Below are 22,931 nucleotides of genomic sequence, written 5' to 3'. Positions count from 1 at the left end.
CAAGTAAAATTGTACAAAAAAAAAAAAAAACGTGTTCCTTGTTATGACAGAAATTTTTCTTCTGGCAACACTGCATCTATCCAATGTAATGGATGTGTTTAGACATCACACCATTTTGAACTACAAACAATTTGGTTGCTAAAGCATTGTCTAGTGACTAAACAGATATTATTTGTCAGTTGTCTATTACTTGCCTTAACCTTGTATTTTGACATGTGTTTTTGTTTTATTTTAAGTAGATTTAAGTAGTTATTCAATTCAACCCTTTAACAAAATTGATTCAACCCCGAAGACTGTATCCAAATTGTTCTGGCATCAAAATGCCTCAATTTTGATGTAATTGTAACAAAAATGAAACATCATTTCTCCAAAACCTGAAGTGAAAAGGTTTCTAGAAAAATCCTTTTGTTTCATAATGAGGATATTAATTTATTTTATTGTTTGTTTGTTTTATACTTTTTGCATTTATCATTGTGTTCTCCATTATAAATAGATTCAATAAACCTTTTGAATTAAAAAAAAAAAATCTGATTTTCTTCATTTCATATCAAGGTAATGTCACTGTAAATAAATAGATTTTGGGGTAATTGGCTTACAAAGTTCCCCAATATCTGTACTATGTCCTTGGACAATCAAAGCTTTTTGTGTTGATTTGATAGATGGGAACTGAAAGAAATCCATCACGTGTGTGTGTCTTTGCCTTGACATCATTTAATAATTGCAAATGATTGTCAGTGTCACACAAGGAGTGTTATTCTATTCACTTCCAGTATTCTGTAAAAACATACCTGGCCAAGGGAAATTATTACCTTGCTTGTAAACAGATGAAGGTTGCTGACAAGAAGGGCATCCAGGTGCAGGAAACCTACCTCTGTTCAACCCATGCAAGCATGGAAAAATACATCATCATTAAAATGATGACGATGATAAATATGATTGTACTTCTCTTAGTGCAATACCTAGACTTCTTCTAAGAAGGTCACAAGGCACTGAAAAGCTGCTGCAGGTTCCTCTCTGCTGGACTAAATAAATACCTTAATCTTAATTCTTAACTGACTTTTCAAAATTTCAATATTTGTGTGATGTTGTGATGCTGTGTGTTAGTCAGCTTAAAGTCTGTTTTCTGTAACTGCTCAACTTACTCCCACATTCTTCACCAGAGACAGTCTTTAAGATGCAAAGAAATCTTTGCAGTAATTTTGTTGAGATGATTCTTTGAAACAGCAACCACAAATCTCTCATTTATCTAACAATGAAACATAAAATACCACTTTTTCTCTTCTATTGCAGTTTGTTAGCTGTACATTATTTTCTTAAAAATCTATATAATGATCTCTCTCCCACTTCATCTCTCTCTCACCTACCACAGTTCTCTTTGAAATCAAATAATTTTTTATTTTATTTTTTTTAGAAACCATTTGTTGTTTGTCTGTCACATCACTTTCTTTTTCGAAGACAGAGTAGGAAAAAAGTCAATGAAAGAACTAAATTTTCTAGAATGTCCTCTACCTACCACTTTACAGCTTCTATGAACAGACACTTGAAAATAAAATCAAGCCATGTATTGAAATGCATGCATGCATACATACATACATACATACATACATATATACATACATATATACATACATGTGTGTGTGTTTGTGCATGCATATATTTCTGTTTGTTTTACATCTGTTTTCCATGCTAGTATGAGTTAGATGAATATCTTAATGAAACATTGTTCTACAGCTGGATGTCCTTCCTGCTACTAACTCTTACCTGTTTCTCAAGTAAAGGATCTATTACTTCAAAGGCATGATGTGAGCAGAAAATTTGTTGACAGAAGTGACAGAACACCACTGGTAGTCACAACTTTTGTGCACATGCGCACACATATATGTGCAGATGTGACTGTGTGGTAGGAAGTTTTCTTCCTAATCGTATGGTTGTAGGTTCAGTCCCCACTGCATGGCACCATGGGCAAGTGTTTTCTACCATAGCTGCAGACTGACCGAATCCTTATGAGTGGATTTGGTTGACAGAAACTAAAAGAAGCCTGTTGTATGTACAATATATGTATATATGTGGAGTGTTTGCATGTTCGTGTCTCCTTGTCTTGACATTCTGAGTAGTTCTAAACAATTGTCACTGTCATATAAGCACTGACATTAATTTTCAATGTACTGCGAGAACGTCTGGTCATGGGAAAATATTACCTTGCTTGGAAACAGGTGAGTATTCTTGACAGGAAGGGCATCCAGCCATAGAAAATCTGTGTCAATAAATTCTGTGTGACCCATGCAAGCATAGAAAAGTGGACATTAAAATGAAATGAATGAATATATATATTATTGTTATTATTATTAGTTATATTAAGGTGGTGAGCTGGCAGAATCATTAGCATGCTGGGTAAAATGCTTAGTGGCATTTCATCCATCTGAGTTCAAATTCTATTGACATTAATTTTGTCTTATCCTTTCAGGGTTGGTAAAATAAGAACCATTTGAATACTGGGGCTAATGTAATTGACTTAGCCACTCCTCGAAATTGCTGGCCTTGTGCTAAATTTTGAAGCCATTATTACTAGCTATATTTATATATCGTTGCATGTATATATTATTGCTCTAAATGTGATTCATTTCACATTTAGAACAATAATATATCCTTTTATTGAACCCTCTTGTTAATCACTTTGCACATAAATATATCTTGATATAACTACAAAATACTTATATAACTATTCTGTGTGTGTGTGTGTGTGTGCAGATACCCATATGCACACACACACACACACACACACGTTTCCTAATTTATTTTTTTAGCTTTGTTCCAATATTTTTTTTATATTTAAATCTGTAGAAACAATCTTTTGATTAATGGAAATAGCATTATTCACTCTGGGATTGTTTCAGCAGCAGTAATTTCTTCTTTACTCTTCTTACTCTTTCACATTTTCCTTCTTTCTCTCTCCTCAGTTGCTCTTCATCTTGCACTCTCCCTCCCTTCCTCCTTCCCTCTCTCTCTCCCCTTCCTTCTCTCTCCCCTTCTTCTCTCTCCCCTTCCTTCTCTCCCCTTCCTTCTTTCTCTCCTTCCTTCTTTTTCTCCTTCCTTCTCTCTCTCTCTCTCTCTCTCTTTCTCTCTCTTCAGATTATTCTAGTTTTAGAGTTAGCTCCGACAACCCTTTGGAAATATTCCAGCGTTAAGATTGTCGAGGTAAGCAGAATAGGGGAAGTGTATAAACTATATATACACACATGTGTGTGTATGTGCATATATCTATAAGGACTAGAAAGAATAGCTATCAACCTTCATTTAGTTGGCTTGGTTATTTTATTGGCCCTTAATGTGAACTTGGATCTCCATCGATTCTTCATTGCACTCTCTCAAAGATGACATTGATGACTGAAAAACTTGGCTACAACATAATGCTTCATATTCTGTTTTAGTGGCCAGAGTTAGATCTGTATCCAGAAGTATAGATCATCCATAACCCAAATATTTATATCCAGTGAAATTGGTGAAATTTCAAAGTTTTCTTTGGGTTTCAGCCATTACTATTTCACTAGTCACATTGATATATAAGTGTGTATGTGTGATGTGTATATATATAAATATATATACACATGTGTGTATGCATATATATATATATATATATATATATATATATATATATAAAGAAATAATTAGTATAAGACTTAATTTATTAAATGAAGTTCAATAAATTTCATCAAATAAATGAAATAAAACAGAATGAATGCTAAAATGGATTATCCTTATATTTCATATTCCCAGACAATTGTTTCATACAAAAGGACCAACATTTTCATATGGACATCGTAAAGGTTGAATTTGTACTCTTCAGTATGTAAAATTTAAAGGAAAATAGAAATAAAGAAAAAGATGTTTAAAATATACTTAGAATTTTTTATCTTAGTTTTTATTATTATTATTTAGGTATTTATATATTCATTCTTCCACTCGCAATTATTTAAACCAAGACTAAAAACATTAAATGACTTGGCTGCTTGAATATCTAATATTTAATTTTGACTTCCTCACTATTAAATCCAAGAAGAGCCAACTAGCTCAAAACTGGATCAGTCCTGTGATCCTGTTTCCTGATGGAGGTCAGTAGGGGTTTGCTTCCCCTGCTAGCAATATATTGTATATAAAGGATGCAGAACATTGCACTGAAAACCAGCTGGCAGAGAATCTGCTTGGGGTTAAACTAGTGGCAACATTCAGCTGCTAGTTTGATGTGGCAACTCATTTCCTGTTTATGTACACACACACACACACACACACACATATATATATATATGTCTTCAGGAAGATGGCCCTGCTCGATCTGTAGAAAAGGTGTAGGTAGAAACTCTATAAGATGTACCCAGTGTAAGCTATGGACACATAAGAGGTGCAGCAATGTCAAAGGTAGGCTAACTGGGAGATAGTTTTTGTATGTGGCAGATGCTCGGGAGCATTGACCTCCGAAAATCTGCAGAAAACAACTTCCGTCACTTTCCAGGGGGAAAAACTAGAAGTAGTTGATAGCTTCCGTTATCTAGGTGACCAAGTCAGTAGTGGGGTGGGTGCGCTGAAAGTGTAACTGCTAGAATAAGAATAGCCTGGGCAAAGTTTAGGGAGCTCTTACCTCTGCTGGTGACTAAAGGCCTCTCGCTCAGAGTAAAAGGCAGACTGTATGATGCATGTGTACGAACTGCCATGCTACATGGCAGTGAAACATGGGCTGTGACTGCTGAGGACATGCGTAAACTCATGAGGAATGAAGCCAGTATGCTCCGATGGATGTGTAATGTCAGTGTACTTACTCGACAGAGCATTAGTACCTTGAGAGAAATGTTGTACCTAAGAAGCATCAGTTGTGGTGTGCAAGAGAGACGATTGCGCTGGTATGGTCATGTGGCGAGAATGGATGAAGATAGGTGTGTGAGAAAGTGCCAATCCCTAGCAGTTGAGGGAACCCGTGGAAGAGGCAGATGCAGGAAAACCTGGGACGAGGTGGTGAAGCACGACCTTTGAACGTTAGGTCTCACCATGGAAATGACTAGAGACCGAGACCTATGGAAGTATGCTGTGCGTGAGAAGACCCGGCAAGACTAGTGAAGCCATAACCTGTGGCCCCTACTTGGGACGTAGTCAGTCCACCAGTGCATACCTTCCTTCCTGTGACACTTGTGAAGACCTGTTGAGGCAAGTGAAAATCAAATCAAATCAAATCAAATCAAACCAAATCAAAATAGATGAACATCAATGGAATTTGTATCTTTGTGGTACCAGTGCCGGTGGCACATAAGAAATCCATCCGAACGTGGCCGTAGCCAGTACCGCATCGACTGGCCTCCGTGCTGTGGGCACGTAACAAACACCATCCGATCATGGCCGTTCGCCAGCCTCGTCTGGCACCTGTGTCGGTGGCACATAAAAAACACCATCTGAGCGTGGCTGTCTGCCAGCCTCGTCTGGCACCTGTGTCGGTGGCACATAAAAAACACCATCCGAGCGTGGCCGTCTGCCAGCCTCGTCTGCACCTGTGTCGGTGGCACATAAAAAACACCATCCGAGCGTAGCCGTCTGCCAGCCTCATCTGGCACCTGTGTCGGTGGCACATAAAATCACCCACTACACTCTCGGAGTGGTTGGCATTAGGAAGGGCATCCAGCTGTAGAAACACTGCCAGATCTGACTGGCCTGGTGCAGCCTTCGGGCTCGCCAGACCCCAGTTGAACCGTCCAACCCATGCTAGCATAAAAAGCGGACGTTAAACAATGATGATGATATATATATATAGTTGGAATTTACAAAAAAACAAAACAAAACAAAAGACAAAGACAGGTGTGTAAACAGCAAACAGATGTATTACTTTAACACATGGGAAGTGAGAAAGTCTTTTACGTTTTGAGCCTATACTCTTCAACAGAAAGGAATACAGAAATAAGCTGAGAGAGAAAATAAAAAAAAAGGTTTAGTGGCTAGCAATTAATCATGGCGAATGCCAGACAGAAGTGGTCAGACAGGGAGCTAGGAAGAAGGAGAAATAAAAAAGTAGTGGTGATCCTCAAACGAAGGTGCATTTGTATATATATATATATATATAACAATAATAAATCTCCGAGCGAGATATAAACAGTAACTGCTCTCTAACATAAGGGGGATCAGCCATCTGAATGTGGCTAGGGACAGGGCGGGGTGGTGGGGGTGTTACTGATGCATTTAGCCCCTGGGGCTAAATGCATCAGTAACACCCCCACCACCCCGCCCTGTCCCTAGCTACATTCAGATGGCTAATCCCCCTTATGTTATATATATATATATATTTATATATATATATAATATATATATATATACATATATACTTCTAATAAAGGATAAAATTTTTTCCCCAAAAAATTCATCAAAGTGGCTAGCATATTAAAATACCTTTAAAGGTGATAATTATAAACAATTGCTTCTGCTTTTTTCCATGAGTGCTTGTAAGTATTTCATTTATTTCTTATTGTATTCTCTACTGTAGAGGGAAAATCTGTGAGATTAATCCCGAAATGGATTCAATAGATAAAGTATTTAAAAAAAAAGATTCTGTTAGCTTGCCTTCCTCAATTTCAGCATGGCGTGTATTCATAGTGAATGTATATTGTATGTGGTGATTGATGATTTAAAGTCTATTCTCAGCATATTGGCATAGAAATCTTTTTTGTTTTGCCTTGTTTATAATTGTATATACATATGTATGTACGGTGTATATACATATGTATGTACGGTGTTTGTGGTCCTCTTTCATGGATCTGTAGTTCCCGTCTCAGTAATGAGCTTGTAACCATGATAATCCATTACAGCACTAACCCAGTGTACATATTCATTTAGATCACCAGTGAACTAAACCCACATATTCTGTATATATATATGTGTGTGTATATATATTATATACATGTATATATATATATATATATTTTATATATAATGTATACCACCACCATATGCCATCACACACTCTGTTACTGCCACACACACACACTCTATCACACACACACACATGCCACCAGACACACACACACACTCACATACATGCACACAGATACCAATCATTCTTCACACTCCCCCATCCCAGAAAGGACTTTCTTTTTGTCCATCTACTTCTGGTCATTTTTTTTTTCCTCCTTTTCCTTTCCATTTGGACTTTCCTATGTTTCCTGTTACCAAAGAAGAGCTTTTCTTGAAACGTAAAACAACCACTCTTTCTTTCCTTCCCTGAGTGTCTCATTAATACTTTGCATGTACTATGTCCTTGCGTTGTTGTTTTTTCTTGTCTTTCCTTGTTTTTTTTTTTAATTAATCATATATATATATACTTCGTTTTTGGATTTGGTTTGCAAAATTCTTTATGTGAATTCATGTGCTGAAGCATATTTTGTTGTGTCTGGGGAGAGTCATTCTTTTTTAGTGCCTTATTATTTAACACACTCACCAGTAAAGTTTCCATTCATTTACTTATTTATTTTCCTAAAATTTTCTGTTATCCAAGCTGCTTGGATAACTGACAGTCAATGACTACCAAAAAAGGTTGCAAGGCGCAACAAAAATAAGTAAATGAGTGGAAACTTATCCAGCAAGTGTGTTAAATAATAAGGCACTAAAAGAGAATGACTCTCCCCAGACACACCCCACCCTTGCTTTCCCCACTCCTGCCTCCCCCACCTCCCAACACCATCACACCACACCACACACCACTACATCTTACACCACCATACCACACAACACAACACATGACCATGCACACATCAGCACTGACCACTTCCCATCCCCACATATTCACACCTACACATACACACACGCACACGTCAAGATCACCAGCTCTATTCCACATGCGCATACAATCTCTCTTATACACATGCACGCGCACCTTCGTTTTGGGATCACCACCACTTTGTTATCTTCCCTTCTCCCTAGCTTTCCTGTGTGACCCTTCTGTCTGGCCTTCGCCATGATAGATCGCTAGCCACTACATATTCTTTATTTTCTATCCTTGTTTCTTTCTGTGTTCCTTTTTGTGGAAGAGTGTAGGCTCAAAATGTTAAAGACTTTTTCACTTCCCGAGCGTTATACTAATACATCTGTTTGTTGTCTACACCACGTGTCTTTTGGGTTTTTTTGTGAATTCTCCCCCTATATATATATATATATATATATATATACATACACACACAAACACACATATATAATAGATATGTATAAATATACTTATGTATGAGAGTATGATCATGCGAGGACTGTATATGAGAGTATTATCTTTTTGCATCCACTTTCCAAGCTGACATGGTTTGAATGAATTATCATGGTTTGAATGATTTTTATTCAAAGTGTATGTTAGCTACACATTTGGCTCTCTGGTAATGCACAGATGGAAGAGTTGATGTCTTTTCAAGTCTTTAGAAATTGTCAATCATTTAAAGAAACTTTTTAAGAGTTCCTTAATGAACTAAACTGAAGGTTCATAAAAGATTTGGATAATTTCAGTTGCTGTGAGTAGTGAAGAATGTTAGATTTCAGATTGTAGCGAAGAGAGATAGAAGCTTTCAGTAAAAATCACATCACCAATTTCTGTCTTTTTCATTCTCAGACAAAAAAAAAAAACCAAAGTCACCAAAGGTTTTACTCCTCGCATCATTTAAACTTATTCACTTTCCTAAAACTCTCTCCTATGAAATTATTTATTACAGACATAGACCATCACCGGTTCTTATAGATTCTAGATTTTACTTCGAATGTCTTGCACAGAAGGATGCGATCTGTTAAATCTGCCACCTGTATGCAAATAGTACTGTTTAGTTCAGTGGTGGCACTCACTTCTGACAATGTGGAAATAACCAATGCAACTAATTGACAGAAGCAATCATACTTTACCATTCTTGGTTAGTTTCCTTTGGTTTTAGAATTTAGATGTTGTATTCCTGGATTTTAAAATATATTTTGTCGTTGTCAGAAATATAAACAAACTCTAATATTTCAGGTCTTTGATTGTTCTTAGAATTCTATCATTTTAATATCATTTAAATATTTTTATTTACATTTGTGTTTTATTTTGTGTTTAGGTAATGGCAGCATACAGTTAGCAAACTCTCAAAGGATCAGACTGTTTCTCTAGTAGTGTCAAAGACAAGGACTATACAACTCATGGTGGGGCGGCAGGACAGTGTTGGTGAGTGAAGCATTTTTACTTAATAATCAAACCGTTATTCAAATGCTGATCTGTGTGTGTGTTTGTGGTTCCCTTTGTATGTTTGAGCAGTATTGTAGTGTTAGATGATTTTGGAGTGGGGTTTAGTATAGAATCAACTGCTGTTTTTGGTTGAAATTATATTTTTTGCATCTGAATCTTTTGTTTATGAAATAGTGTTAAGCATAGGAAATCATGGTGAAATCATGCTTCTACATTTTGTAGAAAAGTTTTTATACAAGGCTTCAGCAGTTCTTTACCTACAAGCAAATTTGAAGATGTTTTACTTATAATGGAGATAATTCAGTAAATTTTTAAATGTCTGAGTTGATCTTTAAGGTTATTGAATATTGAAAAAGTTTTTTTTATCTCATAATATATAACTAATAGTCCCCCTCCCAATTATATTTTAATGTGGAAAATTCATGTGGTGATTATCCAGTCATTGAACACTTACTCTTGTAAACTCCAAACAAATTGGATGGCAAAATGGTTTACATAAACCCATGATCATTAAAGGTACTGTATGTTCTACATTTTAATTAACTGGTAGTGACTGTTTTAATATAGTTGAATGAGACTATTATTATTTCTCATTCTCCCAAGTTGCATCCCAAGTCAGCTTTAATTCAGGATACATATGACCAAAAGCATTTCAGATTTGACCTTGCTATGTATATGTAGCACTACAATGTCCAATGTATTCCATTTTTCAGACAATGGAGTGGGGTAACTCAAAGGTTTGACTGTTATTTCTAGCGTATTGAGGAATTGCATTAAGGTTCTCTCATTGGCTCACATATATCTGTATTCATGGAGGATGTATTGGTGAATAGTACTTCCTTTACAAATTGAACTAAAACTGAGAGGAAAGGTCATAGTTGCAGGAGTGGTTTAGATGATAGTCAGCAAGGTAATCAGAGATTAATTACAAAGAAATATTAGAATACTCTAGAATACATGCCTGCAATTTATATCAGATTCATGGCTTTTCCTAATGGATGTCTTTATTAATTATATAATCCTATTAAATTAGTTGAGTATATTAAGCTGAAAATGTCTTGGACTTCTTTGACATTTTGTTTCACTATAAAACTACCTCATGTATATTTGTGTGTTTGGTATGTATAGTATGTATGTATATTATGTATTATGTAGCTGTATGGTTAAGGAGACTGGTTCACAAACAAGCAGTTGTAGGTTCAATCTCACTGTGTTGTACCCTGGGCAGTGTTTCCTGCTCTTACCTCATGTTAATTCCACAAGACAGAAATTTGGTTGATGGAGCTTCTGCAGAATCCTGTTGTATATGTGTGGTGTATATTTGTGAAAAATGTACACATCTGCAAGGAAACCAATGTGATGGAACCAAAATACCCTGGTGTTATTATTGCACCTGAGTTGAATCAGAGACAGAGTGAATCAGTAGTTAGTTATGTTGTCGGAAACTTGTTATCAACAATGTTATTGTTTACAAAAAGTCATGATGAAATGATAAAATAAAAACATTTCATGAAAGATTATACATATTCAGAAATTAATTTCAGAGGAAAACTTTTCCTGAGAGAACAGGAAAGAAATATCTATCACTTGCCAAACGACCAAGCTGAATTAGCGTGAAATTCTTTTTCAAATCAGATATATCTACTTTATTAACAGCTATTTCCGTGCTTTAAAGTTAGTTTTAGCTACCTACCACAAAGTACTCCTACAAAGTGAAAGATCATATTTCTGTTTGGTGTTTATGGAAATCTGAGATAGATAACTGTTAGTGTTGTTGCCCCCACTGGTGATAATTGTGATTCTGATTGTAAATAAGTGCTTAGATTGATTTAACATAGTTTTTATTAAAAATCTAATCTGTTAATTTGTTCTTATATTTTTTCTTTACATATATAATGTGTGTATATAGTCCATGACTTGTAAAACAGGTATAGGTTAGTAATATGAAAGGTATCTGGCTGTAAAACAATACCTTAGTAATATAAACACTTAACTCATATTAGCATTGGAAAATGGAGGATTGTGTGTGTGTGTGTGTATGGTTTTGAATTTTGGCTTAGGAATGAATGGCAAGGTTGACCTCAGTGGAATTTTAAATTTAGAACATAAAAGAACCAGAAGAAATACCTCAAAACATTTTTTGCGTAATGTGCCAGTGTTTCTGCCAGCGTGCCTTATGTATGTGTATTTTAGACTGAGACACTAGAGAAAGACATGTTCTTCAGAACCCTGAATCCTATTGAATCATCCTCCAATGCTAGCATGAAAGGCAGATTTGAAATGATGGTGATGATAATATTGCTTATTTTAGTTTGGTGATTAGTTTACAGAATTAATTTCTTGTTTAAGTTCTTAGTGATTCTAAACTCACAACAGACATTTTACTTACTGAAGTATTGAGTCCTTTAGTTTATGTCTGTCAGCCTGGTTCTTATGAACAACACATACACACACATGCACAGCATAGAAAAAAAGATGTTAAATGATGATGATGTATATACACTGAGAACTAAAATAGTTTGTTGTGGTAATTAATACTGGTAGGGTATTATTTAATGGAGATAGTAGTAAAAGTGGGTTTTATACGTAGTAAGCAGTTGCTTAAGTCCAGTTAGGGATCCCATCACAGGCTGATGAGACCTGTTACTGGTACCATGTAAACCAGTATTAGTTCTATGGTTGAGTAGTCAGTGACTAAACTGGCTCACACACTTGAGTGGCTTGCTACTCTTGTGAGGAGGGTATCTGGACATCCAGCAGGATTAAAAAAACAAAACTTGTTGAAGGATGGATGTTCTCCTTGTGAGCCAGCAACCATCCATTTGAGGAAGGCATTGGCAAACCATCCCGATATCTCTACCAAAAAAAAAAAAAACTCTGTAAGAAAGTCAGAACAAAGTAATACTGTGGCTTCATCTGGTGGGAAAACTTTTATTTAACTGAGAAGACTTTCTTCGTGATGTCATCAATGTACTGCAAAAAGCATACAATGCATGACAACGATGACAAAGGAATTGATGGTGAATGATACATTTATTGTGTGTGAACTGAAATTTAAAATACCATATGATTTCAAACATGCACTTTTTTTTACAAGTAATTGTCATTGAACAATGCCTTTGCTACCACCATCACACACAAGAAAGAAGTGCTTTCATCACCACCACCACTATCATTATTTAGTATTATATTTTCACTTTTTAGTTTTCTCTGGCTTTCTCTCTTTTCTTTGACTTAAATCCCTTAGCATGACATTAAAGGTAGGTAGGTAGGTAGGTAAGAATGTACTATTGTATTAATGCATAGATTATGTATGTCAAATGTTAGAACATTGTGGCAATAAATACTATTCTATATGTGTGTATATATATATATATAAAATTGCGTAGTAATACTGAGTTGGTAAAGCTATACATGGACCTATGAGGAAGTCTTCAACCACCTAGGAATTGCAACTAAGTTCCTCAGTTGCACCCAACTATCTATAAGCAAAATGGCCAGAGGTATTGGTGAATGTAATCTGCAATAAACTGTCTAGTGGATATAAGATAGATGGTCATGGTTGGAATGTCTTTGATTATAAGTCAAATTAATCAGGTTGACTTGCAGTAAAATTCTCTTGTAACTCATTGCTCAAATGCTACCAATTATTTTCTAATAGCATATCTTGTCTTCAGAATTGTTCTACTAAATAGAATAATTTGAGTTGGCTTGTAATCTATCGCTGGATGTCCTGTCACCATTAACCACTAATAGAGCAGATTGGTTATAGTTATGGTGATTCTGAGAACACATTCTTGATGTATTGTTGACTTATCCAGCCTATTCCAACATAGATTAAAAAAAAAAAAAACCCAGAAAACATGTTGAAACAATAATGATGGTAATTCTTTATTCTGTAGATCTTCTCGTTAAGTTCCCATCATATTGTTTTTAATTAGTTTCCTTTCAGGAACCCTAGTATGTGGTTCCAGCAATTATAAACATTAAGATAACTTAACCTACTTCTAGTGGGTCCAATTCTTCAAGCCTTAGATTTATAGGAAATATATACAGATTTGAGATGATCAAACAGTAGTGCTTCTTGATGCTGGTACTCATGCTCTTGTGATTCAACAATACCTACAGAATAGGTATTTAAATCTACAATATTGACATCCTTAACTTTAGGTTTTGGGAAAATCTGAAAATCTACCCTTATTGTCTTGTTGAGATTGTCATTACATTTTTTTTCTTTTTTGTAATTTTGGACCCCACTTTCATCAGTTTTATATCCAATGTACCTTTTCTTTTCTAAGTAGTAGGGTGTTATTTAAGCTGGGTATGGCTGCTATATCTAGCAGATCAAGCTACCTTTTAAAAGTACTCTCATTGGCTCCATTACTAAGTGCTGCTGAAGAAGTATTAACCTTGTAAATATTCTCTGCAGTTTGCTACAAGGGGTGGGGGGGGGAAGAATCTAATCTCTGTTCTGTATTTATCTGAATCATTCTTTAGAAGTCTTTGTTTCAAAGGTTCTTATATGCTACATCTTCCGACAGTTTCTGTTTCATTATAACCAAAGATACGTGACGTCAACACACCCTGTTCTTTGATATATTTGTAAATATCTGGGGAAAATGATATGTCAGCATTAATCTAAAGATTCAGCTTTATTACTGACATATAAAACTGAATATGTTCTCTCATTTTCCATTAACGTAACCTGTTTCTGTTTGTTTAAAATTTACCCTAATATATATCTCCGGCTTTTGATTTGGTTTCACTAAAGTAGGTGTAAAACTGTCTTGTCTAAGATGAAATAATCTGTGGCTATCCTCTTTGTATGTTTTCGCATGGTAATCATCATCAGCAACATTTTCTGTTTTTAATATTTTTGCTATATTGATTGTTCTAGTATATTTGCCAATTCTTTTTTTTTTTATGCTATATTCCAGATTTATCTGATAATCTAAATTTTAAGCATTGATAATAATATTCTCTGATGTGGTTAAATTTTGTTAGAAAGACAGCTGTTTCTTTACAGACTCAGATCTAATTACAAAGTTACAGTTCTTACACTCAGCTTCTATAATAGATATGATATACCTGCTATTTTAATCTACAGTTGATGGGAATTAACCTGTAGTAATTATTCAGCAAAATGGTAATGTTTACATTGATAATACTATCTCTTGTCATCACTATCTCCATCAACAATAATAATAATGAGCCAGTTATTAAACCTCTATGTCTCTGCTCAACTCAAAGGAAAGAAAACAAATTTTTCTTCAATGAAACACCACTGACACTTTTTAAAGACATGTGTGTGTGTGTGTATGTATGTATGTATGGGCATGGCTGTATGATAAGAAGCTTGCTTCCCAACCACATGGTCCTGGGTTCAGTCCTTCTGTGTGGCACCTTGGGCAAGTGTCTTCTACTATAGCCTCAGGCCGACCAAAGCCTTGTGAATAGATTTAGTAGATGGAAACTGAACAAAGCCCGTCGTATATATATATGTATGTGTGTCTGTTTTTGCCCTTCTCCCCATCGCTTGACAACCAATGTTGGTCGTTTACGTCCCGGTAACTTGGCGGTTCAGTAGAAGAGACCGACAGAATAAGTACTAGGCTTACAAAGAATAAGCCCTGGGGTCAGTTTGTTCTACTAAAGGTGGTGCTCCAGCATGGCTGCAATCAAAATGACTGAAACAAATAAAAGAATAGAAGAATATATATATGTGTGTCTTTGTTTGTCCCCCACCACTGCTTAACAGCCAGTGTTGGTGTATTTCTGTCCCCATAACTTAGCAGTTTGGCATTAGAGATCAATAGAATAAGTACTAGGCTTTAAAAAAAAATGAGTCCTGGAGTTGATTTGTTTAACCAAACCCCTTCAGGGCAGTACCTTGGCATGGCCACAGTCAAATGACTGAAACAAGTAAGATAAAAGATATATTTATTTCTTTATTGCTTACAGGGAGCTAGACATAGAGAGGACAAACAAAGATAGACAAAGGGATTAAGTCGATTAAATTGACCCCAGTGCGTAACTGGTACTTATTTAATTGACCCCGAAAGAATGAAAGGCAAATTTGACCTCGGCGGAATATGAACTCAGAACATAACAGCAGATGAAATACTGCTAAGCATTTCACCTGGTGTGCTAACGATTTTGCCACCTCGCTGCCCTTAAAGATAAAAGATGTGTGTGTATGTATAAATGTGAATATCTACACACACAAACAAGCATATATGCACATATTTAGTTTTAATGCTTTTACACGTCATAAAAGTCCATATATAATACAACCTCATGTTCAACTTGCAGTGTTGTACAACTGTAGATAATCTACTTATGTATAATTGAATTATATTAATTTTTAATATTTCATTTTATGTAAGGTATATTGATATATTATATTAATAATAAGATAATCTAAACAAAAGTAACATATTACATTATTGTTGTTCTCATAATAAAAGTGTTTGTGTGTACATGGAAACTTGCAGCCTTAATTTTAATCATGATTTTGGTGAAAAATGTGCAGAGTTTTATGGTGTTTACATATAGAATCATGAAATTTTAAAATATTGTGTGTGTGTGATCATCATCATCATCATCATCCTTTAATGTCTGTTTTCCATGTTGGTGTGGTTGGATGGTTTGATCAGAGATGGCAAGCAAGAGAGTTGCACCAGGTTCTGGTCTGATTTGGCTTGGTTTCTATGGCTGGATGCCCTTCGTATTGCCAACCACTTTACAGAGTGTGCTGGGTACTTTCTATATGTTACTGACACAGGGCTCTTGCAGGCCAATTGTCTTCAGCAGGGGGAGCTTCATTAACATATCTGCTGTGAAGGACGGGTCTTCTTGAGTACAGCAAAGCACCAGGTATCTCATTCCTTTGTCATCTCCTCTGTAGGGCTCAGTGTCCTTTGGTCATCCTATATATATATGTATATATATATATATATATATCATCATCATCATCATCATCATTTAATATCCGTTTTCCATGCTCTTTCTAACATTAACTACCTTATAGAGTGGACTGAGTGCTTCACGCACATGCGCACCACATCATAGTCATCGTCATGTTGCATCTGCTTTGTCATGCTTGCATGGGTCGGATAAGTTTTCTCTAGCATCTCACAATTTATGTTATTTTTTGTCATACCCTTCTGAAGTACAGAATTTTGAGACCAACTTCAACCAATTTCTTATGTCTTCTTTGATCATCATCATCATTTGGATAAATCTCCCAAAAAACCACACCTCATCTTGCCTTCTTTTAAAAGACAGTTTGGATAATGTAGACCAAGGTACACTGTTTGAAAAAAAAAAATGAAAGATGAGTTAGTCACTGTTGGTAGGGCAATGTGAATCTGCTTAATTAGGGCCAATTTGGGCCGATTCAGGATCAAATGTCAACTCGATTTAGTTAAATTGACTTATTGTATAAAAAATTCAAAACCCATGGGGTTTTTTCTTATAATAAGTATAACAAGAACACAAATTGACTGTGATACAATGCATGCTGGTGTGGAAGACAAATGTCAACCCCTTTTTGATACCAAACAACCTGAGAACACCCCTGGTTCTATGATACAAATTTCATGTTTTGAAATGTCCAGGCACAGGCGTGGCTGTGTAGTAAGAAACTTGCTTTCCAACCACATGTTTCCAGGTTCAGACCCACTCTGTTGCACCTTGGGCAAGTGTCTTCTTCTATAGCCTCAGGCTAACCAAAGCCTTGTGAGTGGATTTGGTGAATGGAAACTGAAAGAAGCTCATTGTATATATGAATGTCTGTGTTTGTCCCTCCAGCAATGCTTAACAACAGAAGAGATTATTGGTTTTAGTGTGTTCTTTAGCTAGATGACCTTTTCTAGCTGCCATCTTAAGATGTAAGTGTTTGCAGCAGCATCATCATTCCAGATATGGCATCATACTCTAATACACTTAATGCTTGAGCTTCATAGAGATTCACTGATTGCTGTGAGTTGTGGTATTGTCTGACCTTGAAGATATAGTTTAGAATTGTTACCATGCTGGGCAAAATGCTTGGCAAAATGTTTGGCAGCATTTCGTCTGTTTTTACATTCGGAATTCAAATTCCACTGAGACTGACTTTGCTTTCCATCCCTTTCATGGTCAATAAAATGAGTATCAGTTAAGTATTGGGGCAGGGAGGACACTGACTTACTCTTCATCTGAAATTTCTGGCCTTGTGCCAAAATTTAGAATCATCTCTATATATAATCTCTATATATAAAACTGAAATGCGTTTTTACCACTTGGATCGCTTTCAATGCCACTACGTCCCGTCCGATTCGCTCCAAAATTTACAGGGACATGTAGAATGAGGTGACGATGCTTGTGGGCTACCTTAGAAATCCATATCTTAAAAGGTGTGGTTGCTAGGGGCCATCTTCCTCACTCACGCTATTTCCTCTATTACCCTCTCACTCCTCTTCATTTATAACTTTCACAAGTCCACTACCGTTATTTAAAGTATCTGTCACTCTCGCTGTTTCCTCTCTTTTTCACTGACTCTGTTTCCTACCTTCCCATCACTTCGGCGGCGTTCTTTTAAGTATCTGTCTCACCAACAACACACGAGCATGGGAACAAATATTATGAATCAGATATTCTTGCGTTCATTTATATGTGTGTGTGTGTGTGTGTGTGTGTTCTATATATAAATATGTATATATAATGTATGTGTGTGTGTGTGTGTTCTATATATAAATATGTATATATAATGTATATATACAAAGTGTATATATCTGTATTTATGTATATTAAACTTTTTCATACTTTTTCATAGTTATATATATTTTTAAACAAATTATAAATATAATTTAATAATTTTTATTTTCAATTTAAATAATTTAAATTTTTCAATTTTATATTTTGTATATTTTATATATTATATTTTTTTTTTATGTTTTTGTTTTTGGTTTTTCACTGTTTGATTTGCCTATTAGTGGTTTTATCTCTAATTTAATTTATACAGATATATATCTCATTTGTATATATAATGCGTGCACACACACACACACACACACACACATATATATATATATAATGTGTGCATTACGTAGTCGGTCGATTCAGCTGAAAATATGCACACCTATGTTAAAAGTGCTGGCAAGTTTGCATGACAACTATTTTTTTACCTCAAATTAAAGGCGTCACCTCTAGGACAAAATTCCTCATCTTATAAAATGTGGCCCCAGTAGACCCGAATGAAATCGGGTTATATTAACCAAAATGTGAAAAGGGGTCTAAATGGGGCTGGAAGGGGATTCAAATTTCAAGGAGCGGGTGTTTAGGAATTCTCTGTTACATCAAGCTAAAAAATTTGCGCCAGCCTTTTAATCGTCAATGTGTTGCCGTCCATGATAAAGAAGTTTTGAATGCTTGTCATGGTGAGTCTACTGTCGTGAGAAAGAATCACTTCAAAACTTGGTGTTTATGAATTTTCTTTTACATCAAGTTCAAAATTTTACACCAGCCGTTAAGCTGTCAATACGTTGTCGTCCGTCGTTAAGAAATGCCAGCCATGGTGACTCTACTATCCTCAGATTCTATCCCTTCAAACTTTGCTTTCCAATATTTTATTATTTTTATTCAGCTCGCAAGTTCGTCTGTCCCTTTTAAATGTTAGTGTTTTGCTGTCTGCCTTGAAGCAGACCTTTCCGTTGCTACTGCCTGATATTTATGATTGATCTTTCTAAATATTTTATTTCTCAACTTACTCAAGATCTGTTGTTTATAAATGGGAGAGAGATAGATAAAGATAGAGAGTAAGAGAAAGCGAGGGAGGGTCCGAGAGAAAACAAAAGTAAGAGAGTGGGAAAGTGAGAGAGAAAGGAGAGAGAAACAAAGACGGAGAATCATCATCATCATCATCGTTTAACGTCCGTTTTCCGTGCTAGCACGGGTTGGACAGTGTGACCGGGGTCTGGGAAGCCAGGAGGCTGCACCAGGTTCCAGTCTGATCTGGCAGTGTTTCTACAGGTGGATGACCTTCCTAACGCCAACCACTCTGTGAGTGTAGTGGGTGCTTTTTTCATGCCACTGGCACAGGTGCCAGGGGGGCTCGCAGCAGCAACGATCGGTTGGTGCTTTTTACATGCCACCGGCACAGAAGCAAGTCAAGGCGGCGCTGCAATCGGCCACGTTCGGATGGTGCTTTTTACGTGCTGAAAGGAAGCAACAGAAAGTAACAAACACACTCTTACCCGCGCGTAGAGCGGGTCACCTTCAGCTAGTCATTATTATATAAGTGAAGAGTGACTTTGTGAGGTGTAGTGATTTTGGTGAGGGCTTTAGTTGTGTTACTGTTTATGTGTAGTGAAAATTGTTTCTTTGCTAAATGTAGTGATGGTAGCTTTGTCCTGCAGGAGAATATTGTCTTGTTGGATTAATACAATCTGAGCAGTTTTTATTTTGTGCCATTGTCCCAATAAATGTGTCAGAAAGCCATGTCTGGCTTGTGTGTTTTGAATTATTGTGTAAAATATAGATTGCTAATGTGTATCCAGAGTTGTAATAATATACTGACCCTTTTATGCTTACATTACTAGGGATTTTAGGAATAATTGTCCCAATCCAGCCCACAAAAAATAGTTTATGCTTCAATCCAACCAGCACAGTAAAACAAGTTCAACAATCCTGGTTTAATGCATCTATTCTCTTTCCCTCCTCTCTCTCTTTTTCTGTGTATGTTTAGATCTCGCCTTAAAAATACAACAGTTGTTTCAATTGCATTAACATATGCATATACACATTTGATATATGTTTATATATGTATATAGGTGCAGGAGTAGCTGTGTGGTAAGAAGCTTGTTTACCAACCACATGGTTCTGGGTTCAGTCCCACTGTGTGGCACCTTGGGCAAGTGTCTTCTACTATAGCCTCAGGTCGACCAAAGCCTTGTGAGTGGATTTGGTAGCCGGAAACTGAAAGAAGCTTGTTGTATGTATGTATGCATGTATGTATGTATGTATGTATGTGTATGCTTGTGTGTCTGTGTTTTTTCCCTCACCATCGCTTGACAACCGATGCTGGTGTGTTTATGTCCCTGTAACTTAGTGGTTCGGCAAAAGAGACCAATAGAATAAGTACTAGGCTTAGAAAGAATAAGTCCTGGGGTCAATTTGATCGACTAAGGGTGGTGCTCCAGTATGGCTGCAGTCAAATGATTGAAACAAGTAAAAGAATAAAAGAATATAGACACATATACATATTTGATATTCGCCAGGATGTTTTAAATCCCATTTTCTCTTCTAATTATATATACACACACACACACACACACACACACACATATATATAGTTGCCTTTCAACATGGTGTCTCGCACACTAATCTGATGGTTGTTCTGGAAGCTAGGAGTAGATGAATGGCTGGTGAGAGCTGTCCAGGGGTGCTGTCACTGTGGTGGGAGTTAACAGTGCGTACATAGAAGAGTTACATACATAATCTCCCACCCAACTCCTGTGCTACCTGTAATCTTTCTCCTCGAGCCACTTCCCTTGTCATGCATCATGCACTCCTAGCACCCTTCCTTGCTACTATATTATCACTGAATGCCCCTTCACCCTGAACACACTCTCATGCCTGCCATTGATGCTCCACTCTTTTTACCTTAACAACCTATTCTGTCACTTCTAGCCACCCACTCCCCACTTCTGTGCAGATGGTACCACTCTTTACTCTTAACTATTTCATACATAGCTTCATTCTCATGCAACCTGGATCCATTGCACCAAGCAAGCATTATCTCCATGAACACAGATCATGAGAAAACCCTTCAATGGGTCATGATAACCTTATTTCTTTCACTGAACATGAAAATTAACCCTTTAACATTCAGATTTTTCTGTGGAATGTAAGGCTTATTTATTTGCATTGTTTTGAATTAATTATGCATTATCTTGTGGCTTTAAACTTTCAATGCTGTGATAATAATTTTTTAAAATGTCATCATAGCATAGGTGTCAGAGGCTGGATCTGGCTAGTTTGAACAGAAAATAGTTAGAATATTTGGGTTGGATATGGCTGGTTTAAGTGTAAAGGGTTAAACTATCTGGTATATCACTCTCTCTAATCCTTAACATAACCATTGCCACATCCATAGCAAACCTTAAGTCTTACAAGTTCTATGGTGACCTCACATAATTAGTATTCCTCTTTAATCCAATTCTGTCCATTTACTGAATCATAACAAAATCCAGATAAGACACACATTGAGATATTGCTTGGAATGGTGGTGTTGATGTTATCTACACCAACATATCAGAATGTATCTAAATCATATTGATTGATTAATGAAGTATTTAACCACTGGCACATAGGAATATTGTTTTTTTTAAGTTTTTTTTATCTCTTTTACAGTTACTACAACAACATCTGCATCATTTAATGAGCACTGCTATCCAACCATACATGCTTCACACTAAAATACCCACTCAGTCCTCCTCTGCAATGCTCTAGAATTTCCTGCTTACCATGTTGATTTTCTTTGTCTGGTATGTGGAGATCATACTTCTTCTCCAACTCATTCAATAAATTAATTTAAATAAACAAAATTTATTATGCAATGGTGTACAGTACACCCATTAAATAATAGTGAATAGTGCGCTTATTAAACAACAGCTCACTGTACATCCATTAACCAATGGAATATAGTACTTGACAATCTATGACTGAAAGTGTTACTGAGTGGGTAGGACAGTGAAAATGATGTGAGAAAGAGGAAGAGTGATTGTGACAAACAGTGTGTATAAAAATGAAATGTCCACATGGGTCTGATTTCTGTTTATCATGGAGAGGTCACTGAATGAAATTGTAGGATATTACTGATACTTATCATGGCCAACAAGTTTTAAAAGCTTCAACTCACTACTATAAGAAAGGCTGGATTGTGAAGCACATGGTTATAATTTCAGGTCTTACAACTGCTGGATCTGGATAACAGTCACTTACACTCTTTTGCAATAAGGTCTTTTTTTTTCTGAGGAAGTCCAATAAGATTGAAACATAACCGCAGTTGTCTCCCACACTGCATTCACTTGCTTTTTGTCATTGCATGCTTTTTATTCCTTTCTACTGGACTTATAATGATCTCTGCATTTGTGATAGATTCATGTTGAGTATTTAGACACAAGCATGGTTATACAGTTAAGAAGTTTGCTTTGCAGTCAAGGTTTCAGGTGCTGTATCACTGTGCTGCATCTTAGGCAAGCATCCTTTATTATATCTCTAGGTTGATCAAAGCCTGAGTTTGGTAGGTGGCAACTGGAAGAATACCATTATATATACATGTGTGTGTGTGTTTGTATTAAAGTCTCCTTGTTTTGACATTGCATGTTAATGGTAAAAATATGTCTAGTCAAAAGCAGGAACATCTTGCAGCTTATGTTCAAAGGTTTATGTAAAACCTCTAAACAGAAATAAAGGCACCTGACTATAGGAAATCTGCCTCAAGTATATTTTGTTCAACCCATGCAAGCATGGAAAAGTGGACATTAAAACAATGACAAAGATGATGATTTATATAAGACAGTCATTTAAAAGAAGCTGAGTATGAACAAATTTATTAGTTTGTGTGAGGCAAAAAGGGCGTGTCCTTGGCTTTTTGTGCTTAAATCTTTAATTTGGAGTAGTTCAGACTAATTATTAAGTAAAATGGAAAACACAGTCAGAAAAGAGAGTT

General features: G+C 36.0%; 1 protein-coding gene across 5 annotated transcripts in view; it reads left to right on the top strand.

Annotated features, from left to right (window-relative positions):
• The window catches only part of LOC115217389 (transmembrane protein 229B-like), a 94,373-nt gene that overhangs the window by 14,756 nt on the left and 56,686 nt on the right, over positions 1 to 22,931 (top strand). For 4 of the 5 annotated variants that reach the window (XR_005001280.1, XM_036507468.1, XM_036507469.1 and 1 more), the window contains exon 2: positions 9,090 to 9,196. Coding sequence is in view for 4 of the 5 variants with exons in the window: in XM_036507468.1 (XP_036363361.1) it covers positions 9,172 to 9,196 (25 nt within the window). In the remaining variant the exon portion in view is untranslated. Of the gene's footprint in view, positions 1 to 8,888; positions 8,910 to 9,089; positions 9,197 to 22,931 lie in introns of those variants that run through there. The other variant, XM_036507470.1, reaches the window with a different exon arrangement.

The sequence above is a fragment of the Octopus sinensis genome, linkage group LG11, assembly GCF_006345805.1.
Source record: "Octopus sinensis linkage group LG11, ASM634580v1, whole genome shotgun sequence".
NCBI classification, from domain to species: Eukaryota; Metazoa; Mollusca; class Cephalopoda; order Octopoda; family Octopodidae; genus Octopus; species Octopus sinensis.
The sequence above is the reverse complement of the archived record's forward strand: the minus strand, read 5'-3'. Positions and strand labels throughout refer to the sequence as shown.